Genomic DNA, 17,376 nt, shown 5'->3' on the forward strand with positions numbered 1-17,376 from the left:
GCCACAATTCTCTTCAACTTTTAGCTCAAAAACTTTGCATTTGGAAAGAGACAAGAGGATGTGATAGACAAAATCTAACTAAATTTGGTGAGGCCAAATTGCCCCAAATTTGAATAGGTGTCAGTTGTGGAGTGGTGACACTGACAATAAAAACATCTACATGTTACTAACATGTTCATTTTCTTACCATATTATGGAAGTGACCGATCCACATGTCCACCCCTGGGGCCTGGTTAGAGGGGGGACAGGAACTCGTGTCAAACAAGCAGGGAGGGATAAGGAATCACAAGTTGATAATTTGCTTGCCTTTTTTTTTTTAATGTATAAAAAATGTCATATGGAGAATTTTTTTTTTAAGTTTTTAGAAATATTCCGATCCCATATTCCCTTTTTTTATTCTTCAGTTAATATGTTCACAGATAATGCATGCATGGAACTATCTATTTTTTTTAGAGGTATCATATGTAAATTTTTAAGTTTTTATTCTTTGTTGCAGTTGTGTCTGAGAAGCATGGATCAAAGGGGTAAGCCAGAATTTTAGCCCTACCACGTTGTGTTTCTGAGAAGCATGAATCAAAGGGTAAGCATTGATAGAGGTATCATATGTAAATTTTTACACAAAGAAGTTTTGTTGGGCGTTAGGGTTAAAACTCTGGCTTACACCTTTGATCCATGCTCTCAGAGACACAACTGCAACAAAGAGATAGGACAGCACAGATCGATACCCCACGTTACCTCTCAGCCCTCCATATCTCCTATTCAGAAATAAGTCACTCGAATTTCGTTTTAAATGATTTTTTTTAAGCTGTTAGAGTGATTGGATTCTTATCACTGAGATTAAGAGTTATTTCGTTTTTAAGCTACTAGAAATAAGAATTTTATGTAAAAGTAAAATGATGCAAATTTAAAAGGTTACTGAGAGAATTGTTATATGCAAATGATTGTTTAATTGGTGTCTGACCAAAGTTAATCCTCAAACAAACTTACATGGGATGTAAAACTGAGTCTCAAGTCTATGTAGCAAGACATGTGAAAAATTTCTATGATCTGCATCTTTCATAAATTTGGATGGGACTGGAAAATCACCCAACTTGTGTTGCCGACTGCCTACTGCCATGTTTTGTTACAATCAAAACCTGTCTTGTTATGTTACTATCAAATCAACAGCAAATTTGACAACCACCATTTTTGTTGTGAAATTATTAAGCAAATTAGACTGTTTATTGTTTTTAAGGTAATGAGATGTTGGCTCCAAACAAATTAAACAAACAATATCTAATTCAAAAGAATGAAAATCAATCCCTCTTGGTTAAAATTATGATGACTAAATCATATAATATCAGATTAAAAAACATGACATGATAGTGAATTAATTAATTAATTAGATTAGCCATTAATTTTGTTGGCAGATTAAAAATACAACAAGTTTTAAAGAAATGGTTGAAAATCAGAACCATATATATATAAAAAAAAAAAAAAATGCATGGGAGGAGTGTTTGGGGAAGAGAATTAAGTAGGGCAAAGGAGAGGGGTTGTGGGGGGACAACATGTTTTGGTCCGGCAGAGAGAATGTGGGGGAAATGGAGAGAGTTTGTTTTGTTCATGTAATAAAAATACTAATGTTTCCTATGCATACAACATAGATGTCGAATGAGGGGTGGTTAAGGGTACAAATGAAATGGTTCATTGGGTCATCACCCACAAACTTCTCCTTCATTTTGGACTAGTTGTCTATAGTTTTTAGACTCTATACACTCTACATATACACTCAAAATTTTAGAATCAAAACCATTTTTTTTCTCCTTTTTTTTTTTTTTTTGGATTTGGGTTTTGCATTCGCAATTATGAATCATGATCTTCTTTCTCAAGCCTCTCTCCCTATCTCTTCCCATGCACCACAGAAAAAGCGAACAAAAAACAAGAATAGTGGTTTTGTAGTACACTGAATTTTGTACGGGGAATTGGCAAATGGCTATGGTGGGTTTAATGCATTTTTTTGGATTTTTTTTTTTTTATATGAAAGATGGGAAGGAAAGGGGATAGGCACTTCCAACCATTACGATAAGAACATCGGATCCAAAACGTGTCGAAATTTTATTGGTAGTTTTTTTTTTTTATCATAAAGAGCGGAAACTCGCTTACACAATATAGGTTATGTCGTTTTGTATTTGCCTATTTAGAAATATAGGAGGGGATAACAATTTAATAACATCAAAGTTACCTTTATTAGCTAAATTTGTCCCAAAATTCCGTACAAAAATTAGTTTCACGACAGATAAAAAAAGGAAGAGTCCCACTCTAATTTTGTTGATAGTTTGATACTGAAATAAAGAATCTGAAGAGATGATGGAAATATAAGATCAAATGCGAAGCCACACACAAAGAAAAGTTGATCAGATTATCAACTATTCGATGTATCCAAAACGTTATAAAAATGAATCAAACTTTATTCAAATTATTATTAATAAATTAAGACTTACTATAAAGATTCTTCTTGAAAATTAAACATAGAGAATTATAATACATATAGAATCTCTCAACAAAATCAGAGATTTATCAAAAGTTAAAACTTGCCAATTTTAATAATTAAAATTTAATTTTTAATAACTTTGGTCAAAATCTTGTGGGATGTATGCAAACTTTGAATCAGAAGTAGTGATTAAAGAAAAAAGGAAGGGTAAATTTTATTTTTTTTTTTTTACAAATTTTTTCATTTTAAGTTACAAACAAAAAATTTTATATTGAATTTATATATTGTCCATCAATATAAATGGTCGACAACGAAACTTAAAGTTAAACTTTTCATTTGAAGTATTAGAATCTTAACCACTCAACCAATCATAATCTGTTGGTGGTAAAGTCATGGAATAAGGAAGAAAATGTGGAAACTTTGTTTGCACAAAGTCGTATTTGCCTCGCACAAATATGTGAAGTTTGATCCAACAAATTGCAGTGCCAAAGATCCTGGATTTGACAAATGTCAGAATAAGCATCAAAACATACGAAAGCGTCTTAAAGGAATGATTTTGTTTGTGAGGAATTAATTAATAAGACTATTACAAGCTAAAATCTCCTTTTTCAAAGTGAAGAAAACATGTTCATACCTATTAAAATTCGAAAAAAAGAGAGTAGAATATATTAAAAAAAAAAAAAAGGGAGAAAACACGACAAAAGAACTTAAAAAAGCTCATGTAAACATCTTTCAAACAGGTTCTTGAGCTTATGTTCCATGAATTCTTATTCCCTCCTTTGAAAATTAGAGACATTAAGGATCACATATCACATATTTTAATATAGTTCATGAATGGTATATTCAAACTTGAAATCTTTTTATTAAAAGAGAGAAAGATTGGTTATGTATATTATAAATTTAACCATCAATGTTTTTCTTTATGATATTTAAAATTATTGGAGATTAAATTTTGATTATTAAAATTAAAAATATAATACTATATCAACAGATTACACGCTTATTGAACAGTGAGATATTTTAAATAATAAGATTAAAAAAAAAAAAAGAGAGCAATTTGATTGGAGGGTGAGTCAGCCGGATGAAACAAAAGGGTAAGGCAATCATCTCTGTTTGTTCATAAAGGGGCATTGGACTATTTGAGCATGGATTTTACGCATGCTAGTCTACAAACCTTGTGGCCTCTGCTACCGTTATATATGCACATCAAACCACTCCCAAATTGTCAAGCTTTTTTTTTTTTGTTCATTGAAGCAGAGGATTTGCTTAGTTTCTTTTCTAAAGAACAACCAAAAAAGAAAAGAAAAAAAAAGGGAGAGAAATGGAGAGAGAGATGGAAATGAAACAATCAAAATTCAAGAGAATTTGTGTGTTTTGTGGGAGTAGCCCTGGAAAGAAGAGCAGTTACAAAGAAGCTACTATTGAGCTTGGCAGGGAATTGGTACACATGCCTGCCCTTTTTAATTCTGCTTCTCTCTGTTTCAGCTCTGTTTTGCTCTGTTTTAATTTTTCTTTCATCTATTTCTTTAAACTCGCTTTGAGCTTGTCATGAAAGTGCTTTTTCTTGCCTTTCCTTGTTTATTCTAATGTTTTTTTACTTCATTCTTCTATGTAAACTTGATTTTGAGTTATTTCAACATTACTTCCTCACCTTTTTTTTCTTGTTGTTCACTTCTCTGTTTTAGCTCTGTCTCCATCTGTTTGTTTGAATTGTTTCTAAACTCATTTTGCAAGTGTTTTCTTTTTCTACCTTTCAGTTTTTCAATAAACTTATTCCTAGTGATTACCTTCCCGCATGATTTTTCTGCTTTTTTTTATATTTGAAACTGTCAGAATTTGAATCAGATCAAGAACTAAGACTTTAACACTCTTAACGACATAGTTTTCTGCTTCCTATTTACATATTCTTGAAGAGTTCCAACTTCATTTCCCTACTAAACTGTTTGTTCCGGTGCTAAACTTCTCCAGGAAATCAAATGAAATCCTGTTCATTGATTTTTAATTAAAGTTGTTAACACTAAAATTCTGAAAAAGGGTTTTATGAATTAAGTACAATTTGATTAGGGGTTACTTTTATCACATCAACATCTGATTTGTCAATATCTCTAGCCTATATTTTTCTTTATCTTGCTCTGTTCAAAACTTCCCTGTCTTCTCTGTTTCCTACATTACATATACAATTCTTTTTTTTTTAATACTGAAAAGTTTGTAGTCATTTTTCCTCTCTTTCATGAAGTAAACTAAAATGTAGTTAGATGGATGCTTGATGAAGCAGATTTTTGTTACTTCATTCTGAACATATTGAAATGTTAATTTTCCCTTTTTTTTTTTTAAATGAAGGTTTCAAGAAATATTGATCTGGTTTATGGAGGAGGTAGTATCGGATTAATGGGCTTGATTTCTCAAGCAGTTTTCGATGGTGGCCGTCATGTCATAGGGTACGCATATTCATCCCTTTTGTTGCTTTTTTATTCCTTAAAATTGATTCAAATTATAAAACTTAATGGATTGATTGACAGCAAAACTTAGCTCTAATAGTGTCTTGTCTTGGTTTGTTCTTCATGTTTAATGTCTGCAGAGTGATTCCCAAGACACTCATGCCTAGAGAGGTATGTCCTATCAAATTACCTTAAAATAAACAATAATCTAAAAATAAAAAAAAAAAAGAAAAAAAAAGAAAGGAAGAAGAACATTAACTGCTTTATTTTTTCGTTTATGTTTTAAATATTTATTATTTATTTATTTATCTAGTGGTATCTCCCACTACATGAATTTCTACCTCACTTTTGTTATCTTTTAAATATGGATTTTCGTACCTGTCTCTTTTGAGACTCATGCAGGTTCCAATTTTAGACTTTTTGGTTGGTCCTAAAATTTTCACTTCCCCTTGTTTTTCACATTTGTTAGGTCTTTTTTTTTTTTTAATGAAACTTTGCCAATGAATTCCATTCCACCCGAGTGCATATGGGTCTTCACCATTTTTGTCCCTCTCCAATGGTTTTTATTTGCCCACCGCCAAGATTCTCATTCCTAGTATAATATCAGGTTTATATGGTGCATATATTTTCTTCTATATTTTGTTTTTTGCTCTTTTTTTCTTCTTTTTTTAATGTGAATGAATGAATGTTGACTTGCCAATCAAATTCCCAAGTAGTAGTATGATATTTTTGGACTGAGCCCACCACCTCTGCTACTCCCATCATTGCTTTTCAGTGAAAATCCTTCTCTCCGCACTTTTTTCCATCACTAAAGTTAGGTGTTATGTGGGCATATTGGCATTGCTTTGTATTGACTTGGTGGCTAATAACATTTGCAGATAACAGGAGAGACAGTGGGGGAAGTTAAGGCAGTAGCAGACATGCACCAAAGAAAGGCAGAAATGGCTAGACAATCTGATGCTTTCATTGCCTTACCTGGTTGGTATAACACCCCAAGTACTCTCATTGTTAACATCATACATAATTATAATTTTCATGTTAATTCTTCAACACAAGTGCAAAATTCATTAATTGTATGATGAATTATAACAAGAGAATGAGGGTAATTAATGACTCTTTTAGGGGTAACTGTTGCATTCCCATGTATGAATCAGTAGTGTAGTAGACAGATGATAGCAACGCTTTGAAGCATGAACTACAAGAGTTTGGTCTCGCTAGCCCCAAGAAAAAGTCCGTGGATGATCAGAGAGCTACCCTTCAAGCCCTTATCTCTGACTTCACCATCATAAGCTTCTGACACTGTAAATTAGGATTCCTTGTCACCGGTGGTGAGTAAGAGCCTGGAAAACTTCATGTGGTGAGAATGCACTATCCATCTCCACCAGTAGTCCCCTGCCTGTGGTTTCACTACACCATCCCTTCATCAGATATTATGAAAAAAACATTTGTGGAACTCTTCGTTTCTCTAACATCTATGGTCCTTTCTCCTTTGCCAGATTGTATGTTTTTGTACCATACCTTTAACCAATCTTTGTCCAATAGCTTCTGTTTTGATCAATCTCTCAACGGGGGCCTAGGGCTGGGGACCTTTTCCTGGACCACATCTGGGTAACTCTGCTTATACTTTTTAGGCTCTCAAAAACAGAGAAAAGCCCTTCTGGTTTGCCTTTAAAGGGCTCCTTCACTCTATTGTTCACCCAAAAGGACCTGCCCAACCTTGCAAATATCTTGGGTCTGATCTGAGGCTTCTCGACTTTAACTGGGTAATAGGTCAAGGAAATAGGAGAATGGGCTCGAGAGAGACCCAAAAGTAACTGGCAAGGCAAAATCGATTGGCTCCTGGTTGGGCTTTTGGATGCACAACACAAGATGAGCCAAACCTGACCCAACCTTCAAAACCTTGAATAAAGTACAGACAAATACTGGAATTTGTTGTATATTTTCATGTTTGAAATTAATATAATAATCTCTTGAGTTAACATGAAAGCCCATTACATCAATTATCAAATTTCTAACATTTTCTAAACATGAAATTCTATAATGTATTTTTGAAGGTGGCTATGGAACTCTTGAAGAACTTCTTGAAGTCATAACCTGGGCCCAACTTGGAATTCATGATAAACCGGTAACATTCCTTTTACTTCCTTTCTATTTTCCAATTTCCTAAACAAAAAAAAAAAAAATGGGATTCTGTTTTTTTCTTTAACATTCAAGACCAGTGGAGAAAAAAAAAAAAGTAAAATCTTTATTTGTTGAATTGCAGGTGGGATTGTTGAATGTTGATGGTTACTACAATTCGTTATTGTCATTTATTGACAAAGCAGTGGAGGAAGGCTTCATTAGTCCAAATGCTCGCCATATCATAGTATCGGCTCCTACTGCAAAAGAGTTGGTCAAAAACATGGAGGTACAAATTTTTCTCTCTCTTCACCATTTCTTAAAAAAATGTACTGAAAATTATTGATAAAAAAATTAAGAATTTGGTTTCATAATTCAAAGAATAATCTATAGTAAGATTTGTAGAGCTAATTTAATGGTGAACACCCATTTCTTTGTAATAGGAGTATGAACCACAGCATGAAAGAGTTGCTTCAAAGCTAAGTTGGGAGATGGAAGAGTTAGGTTACCCTGCAAAACGCGAAATCTCTAGGTGAGAGATTTGAAGCATGCCAAAGTAAAAACGCAGGTTTCAAGAAACTAATTTTAGGAGGCCAAGTTGTTCCTGAAATGGGAATTTTTTATTTACTCATTTTCTGATGTAAACTATCCCCACACCTCCAAAAAAAAGCATTAACCTCATCATTTGAAGCTTGACTCTTTTTTTTTTTTCATTTGAAGTTCAATTTTGTTTCTCTAATGCTCAACTTTGTGGCAAACTTGCTGGAGAAATGAAAAGAAATTTGTCCCATGGTTGGACTTGTGTTGTATAATTACTTGTTATTGTTAAATTCAGGGGTTTGTCATTCAATTTTCACTGTTTTCTTCGCACAATCCTCGGGTAAAGATACACAAACAAACAAAATCTTGACTTATTGATCCTATGACTTCTTAATCATGAAATGATGGATTAAATTAAGCAACTGACAAATAACCAATGCAATTAGTAGGTTTTAATTCTTCCTTGGAAACCATGTGCCTCTTCATAACAGCTGTAATGATCCTTGATCCAGATTAAAAGTCTATATTTTCAGCAAAAAAACATGTAGCTGATAGCATGTGACATAAGACGTTTAGGCACTTGATCATTCTTAAATTTGGATTTTCTTTTTGGATCGAGAAAAGTTTAAGAACAAGAGAAGTTAATTCATCTTTAAAATTAAGATAAATCATTAATTCATAAAATAATTTATAATTTTTTCTAATTTTTCAAGCTTACAAAACGTCTACTAATAAAAGATCGTTGACATTCAAATATAAATACTTTGTATTAAAGTTTTAAATTTTAACCATTTGCGTTATCTCTTATTGATTTAAACTTGGATTCAACAATGTAATTAAAGCCATTATCCAATGAATTATTTATAATCTTCCAGGGGTTTTTCTTGTTCTTATTTGGGTAACTTTAATTATCATATATATTTCTACTTTTAGGTCAAGTAAACATATATTAAGGTTCTTGATGATGAATTTGCACATCCTTTATGTCCAGAATTATTAATCACAAATGGTCTCCTGACACAGTAGTCAAAGTAATTTTTTTTTTTTCAATTTCACTTTTCACCCACAAAAGTATTGTTTTTTTTTCTTTAGTATTACAACTCACAAGTTTATTGGGAGAATAAATATTCCTTATTGGCAAACCTGTGTTCTTCCTAATTCTATTACTGCTGCCTCTTGTTATAGATGGTTAAATGTTGACTTTTCAACTTAAGCATTAAAATTAAATTCCATGTAATTGCTACCAAAATTAAAGCCACCCACTCACAATATATGCTTATTTTTTTTAATACAAAAGAGGTCAATTTCAAAATTAAAAAAAAAATTTTCAAGTTCTATTAGGATTTAAATTCTAAATGTACTTTAAATATTAATTATTAAGAATAATTACATGAATAATTAATTAATTATAAATTTCGAGCTCACAATATATATTTCTTAATTTATAATATTTTTTATAAAAAGCGAACCATTTATTTTACTTATTATTAGTACTACTATTATAATAATTTTTTTAAAGTTACAAAATTTTTATTTCTATAAATGACTCACATGAAACCCGTAACTCTACGTAAATAAGAAAAAAAAACCCAAAAGTCAACATTAAAACCATGAGACCTGGCTCGAAATAATCCATTTAGGCACTATCCCACTAAAAATTTTATACAAACACACTAATTAAGACCAAGAATCTTCAACTTGACTACCCACAATTTATATATATTTTCTAGAAAAAAAGGTTGTATAAAATAATGGAAGAGGAGCTGCACATGGAGACTCAAAATCAGAAAACTTTGATTCAAAAACTGAGAGAGTTTCCTATTTTTGTTAGGTAACATAAAACCATTGAACCAAATGAAATTGCTTAACTTTTTGCTTGTGGCTTCCACTTGATTAGATGCCTTATTCATTTTTTTTCAGCCTGTCAAAGTTGGCCATTGGTGCCGGATCAGTCAAAATCGTCTCAGTGCAATTGATTGGGTTGCTCAAGGTTGACTTCTTTTTAGTTTTATAGAGTTTTGACTAAGGAAAAAAAAAAAGAGAGATTGTATAACAATTTGTTAGGCTTAATAATTTATTTTTTAGTAATTTTATTATAATGTTCTTGACATTTGCTCGTATATGTGTGTAAGAATATAAATGACACATTAATATTTATAAATCATTTGAATTTGATTTAAATAAAATTTAAATTTGATTCGATTATTATCGTGTAAAATTTAAATTCGAGCAATTTAACAAATCGATCAAGTTAAATTTGAATATTCTTATATTCGATTCGAATAATTCAGAAGTTTAATTAAGTTTTTATATTTAAATATATTTATATTATTTTAATTAATAAAATATCTCGAATTCGAGCATAAATAATTAAATTCTTATCGAATATACGAATCGAATTTATTTTTATATATTAATCGAGTTTAATCGAGTGAGCTCAAATAGCTTGATTTTGATCACAAATCGAATTCAAATTAAGAAAATGAAATTCGATCGAGCTTGAGTCGAATATCGAATCGTCAATTGAGAGTCGAGCACCTGCTTAAACTTCTCACTGCATCAACTCGACTCGACTCGATTACACTCCTATTTTACGAACTATAATTTGCATGTTCTTACTTCTTATCACATCCACGAGCGAGCGGCAGAATTTTAGTTTATAATACTTTGTTGCACGGATTAAGAAGGTTATCCTAATTATGGCTTGTTTGAAAATTTTAAGATAAAAACATAATGATAAGGAAATGAAAGACTCAAGAAATTAATTAAATTTTTTTTTGGTTAATAAAATTTAACAAATTTAAGAGAAAATAATATATTAATTAAATATTTATTTCCTTAAATATCAATTTCGCTAGTGTCTAGGGTCATTAGATATAGATTAACAATTATCAAATTTGATATTTATATCAAACTAAGCTTTAAAAACATTGTAATTGATTTTAATTTATTTTTTTGTGGTGGATCCTTAAATTTATGGAGGAGCAATGCAAGGTTCCATTGCCAAAGCTTGAACATAAGGCTTTAAAATACAGATCCCCAATGATTTTCATGCCATCATCATCATCATTTGACTATAATTGGAAGGTGAGATTTGTAGCAGATATATTCCGAAAGTTGTTTCTCTCTTCAAAATGGTTGCTATGGACATAAAGAAATCCGGATTTGAGATTTCATTGTGTAGATTCTGTAATTGCATTTATGCAAAGTACTCTTAACAGGTAATAAATCTCCAAAATCCAATGTTGAAAAGCATGGAATCAACATGAACCAATGAGATGTTATCCACAAATTTTAAATTAATCCTCAATTAAAATGCATATATGCTCACGATTTAATTACTTTTTCTTCTCTGTTAAAAATACTTATGTTATACCTTCATAAAAATATTGACAGAAATGGGAAAAATTGCATGTAAAAGAAGTCAAATCATCATTAGTTGAAGAATATTTGCTACTTGTTTTACTCCTATTTGAGAAAATGTAAGTTCATCATCATATTGATGCATAGCAATGAAGAAATCACCCCTGCAATCATTTCTAGTTTCTCACATTTTACAAAAGATTGTTAAATTTATTAACAGTTGGTTCTCCAAATATTGTAATTTTTACTATATTGAAGGAAAATTTTCTCCTTAAATATAGTGATCCTTGCCAAATAATAAGACAAAATTCTCTTCATTTTATTAAAATCCCATGCTTTCACCTGCTACATTATTTTCCCCACAAGCTGGTTTGTAGCAGTTAAGAATATTCTTTCTTTGAATATCTAATATAACAAGTCACACCTAGTTTTCTTGAAAATTCAATTAGTTGATGATCTTAATCAGCACAGGCAAACCCAGATTGAAATTCCTTTAATTAATTTCTCCTTCACATTACAATGGCATCTCACCTGTTACCAGAAATTTCTGTAGAAAATAAGAGAAAAACAAGTGTTCGATTCCTTTGGTTTTGTTATATTGACAAAGCGACCAAACCCCGATTGTGCAAGCAAATCCAGTCATAGGTTTTCTTGCATTCAACTTTGCACAAAGTTTGGCAAAAAGCCATTAACATAGAGGTGCCGAGCTTGCCGCAATGTTCATTTACGTATCTACATGCAAAGTCAACCCTGCCTATATATATATATATATATATATATATATATATATATATATATATTTCTCTTATATACTCAATCTTCCTTTCGCCTAATATACCTCCCTTGTCGACAACTCTACGCGGCATTCTAGCCATTGACAACATTTTGTTTTTTTTGTAAAATTAAGGGTTTTTCTTTTGCTTCATTCGCTGAAGAAGAAAAGGCTCTCTCTCCTTGCAATAAAACCACATTTTCTGGTTCATTTTCTTTATGACCAAGGTAATGTCATGACTTTCCATGTTGTATTTATATGTTTCTTATCATTTTAATAAGTTTAACTTGCATTAAACTTCATTGGCCACGTAATAATCTTGATATAGGGAACTGGGTTTTTACAAATAAAGTTTCTGAATATATTCTCTGTTTGTACTTTTGTTGAATCTCTTGGGAGAAGGAATTAGTTGGAATACATATATTTCAGTTTAAAAGCCTTGCAGAGAAAGAGGAGAATTAATAAAAAATGCAAATGGGAATACAAGGGCAGTGCCAAAAACGCAGGGGTAGCCCTTTTCTATGCCATTAAAACCGGCTTTTTTTAAGTGTTGTCCTAATGGTGGAAATGCAAATGTATGAGAGAGAGGTAGTGAAGGTAACGCGTAAAAATTCAACAATAGATGTATTGTTAATTTTAACTTTATTAATATAAACGTTTAGCCCCATGTGACCTTTGCTGCAATTCTCATGAGGTACTTCACCTTCATTTTTTTAATACCTTTTTCATTTATATATATATATATATATATATATATATAGACACACACAATGGCACAGGATCCATTGTCCTTTGCCACCACCTTCTTCAACACCACACTTTGTCTCTTCCATTTCTCTGATCTTCAAACGTGAATTCTTCAAAGCATTTGCTTGATGTATTTATATATTGACTGTGAAATTTTGGTCAGTGTCAAACTTAATGCTGTGCTAATGTTGATGTTAGTGTTTGAACATTGTTTTGACTGATAAATATTTCGTTTTTGTGATTTTTGCAGGTATAAATTTGTTGGTAATCGAATTTATGAAATGGGATTTGTCCGGAACCCAAATATGAGGAGTGGGTATTTCTTGGAAGGAATGCTTGGTGATTATGTTGGAGGAAAGGCTAAGGTCAAAGCTCCTAAAAATGGCTCTACTCGGCTTGTGACAGCTCTCACCTGCCTGCAATTTTCCTTTGCTTTGTATGCAACATTGCTTTTGTATTTCATGAGTCCAGCAGTAGATTTAAGAACCAAACCAGACTTTACTTGGGCTACTAGAATTGCAAGAAACATGAAACAGTTCATCATCCCTCCACATGTTCTTGGCCGCTACCAAGAGTCTGCTTCTTTCATCAGAGTCGAAATCCCTCCAATTACCCCATCCGAAGTTTGTGAGCATGAGAAGATTGATTTCGTGCAGAAGAAGTCCAATGATGTTCAAATGATCAAGCTGAAGAGAGAGTTGTATGATGAGATACTGGATTTTCAAAGCAAAACCATTGGAACTGAAACTCTAGCTCAGCTAATGGCAATGAAATCCAAGTGGGATATGCGAGGTCCCAACAGACCAAAAGTGACAGTGCTCTTGAACCATTTCAAGAGAAAAACACTTTGTTCCCAGCTTGATTCTTTGCTTCAGCAGACTCTTCCATTCCATCAAGTTTGGGTGCTTTCATTTGGGAGTCCAAACGAGCACTCTCTGAAGAGAATTGTAGAGAGCTACAACGATTCAAGGATCAGCTTCATTAGTTCAAGCTATGATTTCAAGTACTATGGCAGGTTTCAAATGGCTTTACAAACAGAAGCTGATCTTGTATATATCCTTGATGATGACATGATTCCTGGAAAGAAAATGCTACAGATTTTATCTCATGTAGCAGGAACAGAAAAGTACAAGAACTCTGTTTTAGGCAGCATAGGAAGGATTTTGCCTTTTAGACAGAAGGACTTTACATTCCCCAGCTATAGAAAATTTCGATCAAAGGAGGCAGGGCTGTACTTGCCTGACCCTGCCTATGATATTACAGTTGATAAAATTGTGCAGGTGGATTTTCTTTCCAGCTCATGGTTTTTATCTTCTGAGCTTGTCAAGACACTTTTCATTGAGACACCTTTCACATTCATGACTGGTGAAGATCTGCACCTTAGGTACGTTTACCTCAACTGAAACTGTTAGAAATTTCCATGTTTGTGAATATTGTTGTTTTGTTTATTTGCATATAGACATTGGTCTTGCAGATTGTGTCACCATGCCATGGTAAACAGCTGGTCCAAAAGCATTTTTACTATAATTGGCTTTGTTTTGATTGGTACAAAAATCGAATATCTTTTCTTGGTTTGGTCACCTGTTCAATAATATAGAAACAATCTGTTCATTATTTTAAGTTAATTGTGATAAAAAAAATGATTATAGCAGAGGGATCACTACATATTTGATTATGTTAAGAGTAAGGGCTCAACTCAATGAAAGTGAAAGTTGACCATGCAGCTAACCTGATCTATAGGGTGAAGACATTGAAAGTCGATTCAGAAAGCAATTGAAGTACTAATTATCTACTTAATTTTATAAAAGAAACTTGTTAACTCATTCTAAAATTCATTAGTACTGATTTGGTCAGCTTTTCTAATTATTGTAATAACTCTTGAAGAAAATGAAGGATATTTTATATATTAGTTCCAGTTAAGGATGGATATATTGTATCTTGTGTCCCGTACTAATATTTCTGCATCATTGATTTGTCTATACTAAATTATTTACTTGCACATTACATGTTTAATTTTCTGGAGGAAGTGGAAACAGTAGTAGGAGAACTAGAATGATGGTCGTGATGATAAGAATAACAAAATTAGATTTTAAATCAGAGCTAATTTTAGTTGCTAATTGCTACTGGTGATTTTATCAAGGTGTAGCTCATTTTTTTTATCACATTCAAAAGACTGTTTTACGGATTGGATAATATTTTCTGTTCTAAACTGCTACATATAGTTTTCAAGCTTCTTATGGCTATAGTATTTTGCAAACTTGTGCAGCTATCAGCTTCAGAAGTACAGAAATGCTGGCTCATTTGTTCTTCCAGTTGACCCAACTGACAAAGAAACTTGGGGTGATAGTGAACATAGGCTTGCTTATGTGTCAGAAACCACCGTAATCTTCAAGGACATAGTTCAAGTCAGAGATGATCAGTGGTGGAGGGCACTAACTACTGGTTATGTAACTCAATGGGCTGCAATGTATCCTCAAAAGATTGATGCTCTCTTTTATGCTCACTCTATAGATGAGGTCAAGGCACTTGCACCACTACTTGAAAAGTTTAGATCTACTGTTGGCAAGAAGGCTTACATTGTAGTCTCCGGAGGCAGTTTCTGCCCGTGTGAAGATGCTGCAGCAGCCCTAAAGTGGCCAAAGTTGGTTTGCAAAGAGCGAAGATTTAAGATTTTTGATTTGCAAATCGGAGCACTTTCAGGAACATCGAACTCTGAGGCTCCAGTTCTGCAAGCAGTATACTCTAGCATGAAAGGATTGATCAAAATTCACAACCCCAGTGTGGTGATCACAGTGACCGACATTGATTCCAATGTCAAGAAAGCTTTGAAAATGGCATCCGAGACTAATGCAAATGGTACTGCTCTGGTACTTTTGCCAAGGCCTTCCGTCTCAAAGGTTCTATGGATGGCTGATCTAAGATCAACAGCATTGCCAAGTAAGAATGACTAGCTTTTCTTCTTTAGAGCTATATGTATATAGTAACTGAATATCTAGAGATAAACAACCTACTCAAGTGAAAAAGAGCAGTGATGTAGCTTCGGTTCTAATTAATTTCAAGCCTAGCGGTAGAAGAGTAAATAGTTCAAACCTTTTAGGCTGTCAAGTATGTTTGTGAGTCAAGAAATGCATAGTTTAATAATCTCTAGGTCATTTATATATTTCACCCCTAATGTATCTGATGAGCAATAATCTAAGTGGCCAATTGTCGATTGCAGATTGGAACCGGATGAGGATCTCTGTCAACATAATTACCCAAAACCGTTCCCCGTCCTTAACAAGGCTTCTTAAATCTCTCACCGATGCATACTATATTGGAGATGAGATTCCTATCAGCTTCAATATGGACAGCAAAGTGGATGAGGCAACTATTAAACTTGTAGATTCATTTGTTTGGCCTCATGGCCCTAAGACCTTCAGAAGGAGAATCATTCAAGGGGGGCTCATTCGAGCTGTTAGTGAGAGTTGGTACCCAACATCAGATGATGACTATGGCCTACTACTTGAGGACGATATCGAAGTCTCTCCTTACTACTATCTATGGATTAAATATGCTCTCTTAGCCTACCATTATGATCCTCAAATATCCCTTCCTGAACTGTCATCGATCTCTCTTTACACTCCTCGATTAGTTGAAGTAGTGAAGGAAAGGCCAAAATGGAATCCAACTGAATTCTTCAAGCGCATTCACCCAAATACACCTTATCTTCACCAGCTACCTTGTAGTTGGGGTGCAGTTTTCTTCCCCAAGCATTGGAGAGAATTCTATGTCTACATGAACATGAGATTCACTGAAAATGCAAAAGCAAATCCAGTTCAAATCCCCAAGTCTAGAACAAATGGTTGGCAAGCTTCATGGAAGAAGTTTCTCATTGACATGATGTACCTCAGAGGCTATGTTAGCCTTTATCCCAACTTCCCAAACCAAGCTAGCTTTTCAACTAACCATATGGAACCAGGGGCTCACATCAGTGCAAAGGACAATGTTGTTAGGCATGACAAGGCAGATTTTGAAGTCCCATTATTGAAGCAAGATTTCAGACCCCTGTTGCCTAATGGCAAGTTACCTCCAGCCTCAAAGTTGCCATCACTTAACCTTTTCAACCAACCTGTTTCACTGAAGGGGCTCAAGGCAGCAGGAGCCAAGTTGGGTCAAGATGTATTAAGATGCGATAATGCCACAGAGATTGTGACTGTTGATCATGTGACAGGTCTGCCACAGCAATGCTCGAAATTCCTATGATTGAATCGTTTGTTATTGGTTATTCTTTATTTGTTTCATCAAAACAAGAAAATCACTACTGTAGTATTTTTGTTAGCATTTATACTCTGTTGATATGCAACCACCGGAACCATAAAAGGGGAGAAACAGTGGGAAACAAAGGTTTTAACATTGTTTCTTCCTTGATTTGATATTCCATTTTAATGGAAGGAGAAGAAAAGAATTTGATGGTATTCAATGAAAGCCGAAAGTGGCTCTGCTGTAAATTGCAATTGTCTCCATAAAGGGTAAAAAAAGAAAAAAGAAAAAACCAGCATTTCTCTCTCTGTCTGATCTCATTCTTGTCATTGAGGATAGCTTGTAAATCAAAATCTTGGGTAGATTTTGTCAGCTACAATTAAACAGCAGATATATTTATTTTTTCAAATTATGACATTTGATTGCTCACCATCCCATGGAAATGCAGCTTCCCTGATAAGGCCATCGGTGCTAAAGTGATTTAATTACCAAGCAAATTGCATGGAGTTTAAAGCAAACGTAACATTGAATAGCTGACGGCACTAAAAACTCCACTAATGGATGAAATAATTTTAATTTATAATATAATTAATATTAAATTATATAAAAAATTGAATTAAATTTAACAAACAAATTAACCAATAAATTTAATCTTTTATCTTAATTGTAACAACTTAAATTATAACTTG

The 17,376-nt window shown here is 33.1% G+C and overlaps 2 protein-coding genes across 2 annotated transcripts; both read left to right on the top strand.

Annotated features, from left to right (window-relative positions):
• Positions 1-3,691: 3,691 nt before the first annotated feature.
• LOC111285623 (cytokinin riboside 5'-monophosphate phosphoribohydrolase LOG1-like) lies at positions 3,692-7,882 on the top strand. Its single transcript, XM_022875153.2, has 7 exons — positions 3,692-3,911; positions 4,811-4,908; positions 5,049-5,079; positions 5,787-5,886; positions 6,963-7,033; positions 7,172-7,315; positions 7,470-7,882. The coding sequence occupies exons 1-7, from the start codon at positions 3,792-3,794 to the stop codon at positions 7,560-7,562; spliced, it is 657 nt and encodes a 218-aa protein (XP_022730888.1). The 5' UTR covers positions 3,692-3,791; the 3' UTR covers positions 7,563-7,882.
• Positions 7,883-11,793: 3,911 nt separating this feature from the next.
• LOC111285622 (uncharacterized) lies at positions 11,794-16,766 on the top strand. The gene is made up of 4 exons (XM_022875151.2): positions 11,794-11,928; positions 12,699-13,832; positions 14,715-15,385; positions 15,666-16,766. The coding sequence occupies exons 2-4, from the start codon at positions 12,730-12,732 to the stop codon at positions 16,688-16,690; spliced, it is 2,799 nt and encodes a 932-aa protein (XP_022730886.1). The 5' UTR covers positions 11,794-11,928; positions 12,699-12,729; the 3' UTR covers positions 16,691-16,766.
• Positions 16,767-17,376: the final 610 nt, after the last annotated feature.

The sequence above is a fragment of the Durio zibethinus genome, chromosome 6 (assembly GCF_047325235.1).
Source record: "Durio zibethinus cultivar Kanyao isolate XHJ-2024 chromosome 6, ASM4732523v1, whole genome shotgun sequence".
In the NCBI taxonomy this organism is placed as follows: Eukaryota; Viridiplantae; Streptophyta; class Magnoliopsida; order Malvales; family Malvaceae; genus Durio; species Durio zibethinus.

Coding starts and splice junctions, on each gene's coding strand:
- LOC111285623 (XM_022875153.2), top strand. CDS start 3,792: ATGGAGAGAGAGATGGAAATGAAACAATCAAAATTCAAGAGAATTTGT. Junction 3,912..4,810: donor TTGAGCTTGGCAGGGAATTG/GTACACATGCCT, acceptor TTTTAAATGAAG/GTTTCAAGAAATATTGATCT. Junction 7,316..7,469: donor AGTTGGTCAAAAACATGGAG/GTACAAATTTTT, acceptor TCTTTGTAATAG/GAGTATGAACCACAGCATGA.
- LOC111285622 (XM_022875151.2), top strand. CDS start 12,730: ATGGGATTTGTCCGGAACCCAAATATGAGGAGTGGGTATTTCTTGGAA. Junction 13,833..14,714: donor GGTGAAGATCTGCACCTTAG/GTACGTTTACCT, acceptor AAACTTGTGCAG/CTATCAGCTTCAGAAGTACA. Junction 15,386..15,665: donor AAGATCAACAGCATTGCCAA/GTAAGAATGACT, acceptor TGTCGATTGCAG/ATTGGAACCGGATGAGGATC.